This window comes from Cicer arietinum, chromosome 5, assembly GCF_000331145.2.
Source record: "Cicer arietinum cultivar CDC Frontier isolate Library 1 chromosome 5, Cicar.CDCFrontier_v2.0, whole genome shotgun sequence".
In the NCBI taxonomy this organism is placed as follows: domain Eukaryota; kingdom Viridiplantae; phylum Streptophyta; class Magnoliopsida; order Fabales; family Fabaceae; genus Cicer; species Cicer arietinum.
Window position 1 is genome coordinate 59,765,657 of NC_021164.2, and position 5,348 is coordinate 59,771,004.

The 5,348-nt window shown below is 34.2% G+C and overlaps 1 protein-coding gene across 2 annotated transcripts; it reads left to right on the forward strand.

Annotated features, from left to right (window-relative positions):
* The first annotated feature begins 238 nt into the window (after positions 1–238).
* Positions 239–5,348, forward strand: LOC101493530 (general transcription and DNA repair factor IIH subunit TFB4). Of its 2 annotated transcripts, none has more exons than XM_012715889.3 (11): positions 239–378; positions 458–546; positions 622–892; positions 1,157–1,203; positions 1,887–1,924; positions 2,010–2,055; positions 2,241–2,294; positions 2,397–2,465; positions 3,704–3,780; positions 4,244–4,339; positions 4,986–5,348. In XM_012715889.3, the coding sequence occupies exons 1-11, from the start codon at positions 348–350 to the stop codon at positions 5,050–5,052; spliced, it is 885 nt and encodes a 294-aa protein (XP_012571343.1). In that variant the 5' UTR covers positions 239–347; the 3' UTR covers positions 5,053–5,348. The 2 variants fall into 2 exon arrangements, with proteins under 2 accessions (XP_012571343.1, XP_012571342.1); XM_012715888.3 differs by having other exon boundaries at positions 4,244–4,335; positions 4,986–5,260.

Here is a 5,348-nt window from a genome sequence, read left to right on the forward strand (position 1 = left end):
CCCTAATTGACACTATTTAAATTAAGGATTATCCTATATGTATTGTAGCAAATTTAACTCATTAATGAATTCATTTATCCCATAAAAAAACAAATAATTAAAGATTTCTTAAATTCTAACTGATAAATGTGAAAACTATTAATTTTAAGATTTAAAACCGAAAACTCGGATTTGTGAATTTATGATGATATATAAAAAACTAATAAAAAGAAAAAATTCCCTAACTAATATGCGAGAAAATAGTTTGGAACTACATATTGAGAATTTGGGCCTTGATTAGTGTTCCGTTGCTTATTACTCCTACCTTCTGCAGTGGTCTGCTGCCATTGAAGTGAAGGCAGGCACCAATGACTTCTGCTCCTTCAAAACTTTACGCAGGTTGATCATCCCCTCCCCCTCGCTCATACACAATATCCGATTCCACACTAATGAATCATCCATCTTTCTTTCATTGCAGATGACGTCAGCCTTCTCGTTGTCACACTCGACACAAACCCTTTCTTCTGGACCACTTTTCCCTTCCACTTCTCCGAGTTCCTCTCTCAAGTAACTATCAACAACAATAACACACTCTCGTTATCGATTATTCCAATTTTGATTCTATTTATTTTCCTTTTTCAGGTTCTCGCTTTTCTCAATTCAATACTTCTTCTCGGCCAGCTTAATCAACTCGTAGTCATCGCCACTGGATGCAATTCATGTGGATACATTTACGATTCCACTTCCAATAGGAACCATGCTTCCACAAACGGTACAATGCCTGCGCTTTATTCCAATCTTCTACACAATCTCGAAGAATTCCTCGCTAGGGATCAGAAATTGACCATGCCTCATGCACCGGTCACAGTTCCTTCTTCGTTGTTATCGGGATCATTGTCCATGGCTCTCTGCTGTATCCTCTTCGCTCTTTCATTTTATGCTTATTCGTTTTTCTCATGCAATTGGATGTTTGATTTTTCGTTTTCGTTAATGAAATTAAAAACAACAACACATTGTTTTAACTGTTAGGGTTTTCGTCTTTTTTTTATAAATTGTTTGTGATTGGGAACTTTTGTTGTTGTTGTTGTTGCTGACATTGAATGATAAATGATTTTGAGTTTGAATATGTAATGTAGTGCATTTATGAGATTTTTGTTTGACCTTATTTGCTTATCAGATATACAGAGAGCTTTTCGTTCAGGACCGATGCATCCTCAGCCTCGGGTGTGTTTATGATTCACTATGATCTTTTTGGAATTTTATACTACACTTGAATGTGATAAGTTGCAATTCGAGATGTTAATCAAATGTGATTGACTTTAGTATTTTCTCGTGTTAACGTGTGCCCTTGTTGGTTGATAGTGATACAAGAGCTGAATGGCTATTGTGAAAATGATGTTCAGATTCAGTGTGTCAAATGGAAGTTGATATTGTAGCGTTTTGGTTGTTTGGAACGCATTTCTTATTAGCCATGGGTTTGTGAATTCATTGATTATTTGATGTTATGTACTGTGTTCAGTCTTGCATCTATGGATTGTTTACTTTCACTTGTTTGTGATAGCAAATAAAAATAAAGATTTAGAGTCCTCTAGAAACTGTTCTGTGGTCTAAGTTGATTTGGGTATTTCCAAGTTAGGAATGGTTGTTGACATCTAGTCGATTTTGAATTGATTTAAACTGGAACATGAGATTTCCAAACTCCTTCCTGGAAATCCGTTCATATTGGTTGATCATTTTGTTTTTAAATTGATACGTTCGCAGTTTTTTATTTAGAAATCAACATTCTGTTAGTATTTTCAGCTGTTCTTCATTTTTTGTGAACTTACTTTGGCTTCGTTTTTTTACTCTTTCATTTCTAATTTACAGATTTTGGATATTTACTTTTTTATTTCATTATTTATGTACAGATTTTATGTCTGCAAGGATCTACTGATGGACCAGAACAGTACCTACCTTACAATCTTTACATTTTACACTTTTAATTTCTGCATTTTCTTTTTACTGCAAATCACACTTTCTATCCTTTTTAGGTACGTGGCAATCATGAATGCAATATTCTCTGCTCAGCGTTCTTCAGTATGTACTGAATCTTCACTTTTTATTTCTTTGTTCCTTTCTGACTGGTCTCTATTTTGGCCTTTTACTAGTCTGCATACTGTTAGGTAGCAAAGTTTCAACAATATATGTCTATCTAATAACACAGAAGTATTGCTTGTATTTTTTGTGTTAGCTAGTTCTTGAGTAATATTTTTGCAATGCAGGTTCCTGTAGATTCTTGTTATATTGGTTCAAATAATTCTGCATTCCTTCAGCAGGTAGTTGAATTAAACCCACACCCACACACGTAATGAGTTGGTATTGCATAGTACATTTTATTGACTGTTGTGATTTCTTGAAATGTTACGCATGTATGACAGGCTTCATACATAACTGGTGGCATATATTACAGGCCTCCCCAAATGGATGGGCTTTTTCAATATCTTTCAGTAAGTTTGTGTCTTAATTGGCTCATTTGGATATTTTGAAGCTATGGCATGATCTGCTGTATAGTTTATTTTTTTGCTCAGATATTTCAATTAATAAGTAGCCTCTGTTTGGAGGAGGAAAAATGGTCTATAAACTGAGATGGATATAAGCGTGTCACTATGCTGAAGCCCTATACCAGGACTTGAGTGCACTTGTTAGTCAGTAGACCTGATTTTTAACTAAGTATATATTACTAATAAATTATTGTGGTTTCTAGTTAATATTAAAATTTGTTGAATTCTCTTTCTCTCTCTCTCTAAACATCAGATTTGTTTAGCAGCCTTAGCCCTGCTTATAATTGAATTTTTTTGGAACTAGTTTATGTGTACAACATGAGGCTTTACAAAAATTGTGGTATAGAAATCCCGGTGGTGGTGCAAGACAAAATATATAATGCTGATACTAGTGATCTTTGTTCACAAACCCATGTCTTAGTTATATCCATCATCAGAGTATAAGATGGCCACCTTGCCACCTCATATTTTGCTTTGAGATGGTGAAAACTTCTGATTAAGCTTTAGGTAGTTCATTATAAATTTATAATGGTGTCGTTATGAAAGGGTTATCAACATGAATGCTTTTAGAATATACACAAGAAAAATGAATGAAATGTTATTTTAGTGTTACGACTTATCTTCCTTCCCTATAAGTTGTTTGGCATAGAATTAGTTTTAAAGTAGAAAATGAACCTAGTATCTATTCAACTGATAAGTCGTGAAAGTTATCGTTAAATCTTTATTTGATAGAACTTCAAGATGGACAATTTGTTTTTCCGTTATTGGTGTGTGGGATTTGAGCTTGTTTTTTCATGGTTGTACTTCAAGGTAAGTTGGTATCTATATGGTACAACGTAAAATGTAGTAAAAAGCCTTCAACCATTGGGTCCCTTTTTGTGTTTATTGTGTAGCTCCTAGTAGAAGAGAAAGAAACTGTTGACTTGCTATTTTCTTCTACATAAACAACTGTTCAACCCAATAATGTAGCAAATATGCAAAATCAAAAATAATATGACAAATCATTATATACTATTTCGCAAACTTAAAAGCTTTAATGATTGGCCTGTCAGATTCTTACCAAAATTAGTGCATAAGCAAATTATCAGTGTTTTTTATTTATTTTTTATCAAGATCTGGTTATTTATATTTGCAATATTACTCTTTGTTTTACCTCTGGCACTAATGTGATCTTGTTTGTGTAGACAGTATTTGCAACTGATTTGCATTCTCGTGCATTTTTAAGGCTTCCTAAATCTCTTGGTGTGGACTTTCGTGCCTCGTAAGTTATTCCTTTGCTGTTAATTTTTTCCTATTTGAGATTTCTCTTTTTTATTTGTCCTCTCTTGGTTTCTCCATCTCTCCTGTATGTAGCTAGAAGCATTTTGACTACAATGATCATCATCATTTTGGCCAATTGGCCTTTTCTTCTTCCCTTTTTAATTTTTGTTAATTTTGAAAACACAGCTATTTTTCTGTTCTCTACATTGCTTCTACACGGTGAATACATCAAATTGTGTATTGAGATAAAATGCCATTTGTCTTGGCAACGCTCTTTATGTAACCCGTGTTGACTATATGCAATATATTTATCCACACATGCTATACCCAACTTTTGAAGCCTTAATTCACTAAATATAGAAACCTGATTACCTGAGGGCAACCTCTTTTTGTGTGGGCTACTTTCTTCTGTTTGTAATTGAATCTATGAGATCCATACTTAGATAAATGTATGAAATGTTCAGGTGCTTCTGCCATAAGCAAACAATTGACATGGGCTATGTATGTTCTGTATGCTTATCCATATTTTGTGAGCATCACGACAAGTGTTCAACCTGTAGGTAAGTGTTTATTTTTCTAAAATCATATCATTCCATTTTGTCATTCTGTTTCCATAAACTTCACCATTTATGATCATATGATCCATCAAATGAATGTAAATGTTCACTATTTAGTTTGCAGATTGCAGTAACCAGTCCAACTTTTACAGAAATCTTCCTCTTTCAATTGTATTCTTTTATTTTTTAATTATTAGGCTGCCTTTTAATACAAGTAGCAAAGTTCCTCTATGTATTTTTATAGCTGTGGGTGAAAGAGGGTACCTAAAATTTAATGGTTAGCATATTTAGAAGAAAATCTACATTATGAGGTAGACAATGCCTACTGATTAGGATGATGTTTTCAGTCCTATATTTTGGACAACACCATCTAATGCCTATTTAACCCCACCATTTTCATCCTTTCACATCTTGCCACTGTAGAATGTTTACTAAAACAGAGAAACACAAATCGGAATGCACATGGATGGAAACGGAGTAACCAAATTATAATTGGCTTCAGCCATTTAGGATTGTAACTATTGTTGATATCTCAATAGTAGAATGTAGATGTGGTTACTTGATACTGAACTGTACCTCTTGGTAAATATCTTTTTCCGTGTTATCATTTACGTCTGTTGGTTACTTTGTGTCTTTGCACGTTTTGCAGCTCTGTATTTGGCCAGGCTCAATCAAATGTTGCCTCAGCAGACAACCGGAAAAGAAAGGCTTCATAATGTTTCCGGGCTCATAACACTTATTTTGTCATGTCCATCAAGAGAGCTTATCTGTTATGTCTCTTGATCTCTTACATACATGTAGCAAGCATAATGAAAATTTGGCATCAAATTGCTTTTCCGTCTGTTTTGGTGGAAAACTCAAGTTTATTATGAAGATCAGCATCAATCTGGATAGCATTAGCAACAGCGGGTTCTCTTTGTACGGGAGCTGCATAACAGGCTTTTATCTGAAAGGCTTCATGCATCTAGAAGGCTATGCTTTGCATTATGTTCAAATGGCCCCATGAACTCTT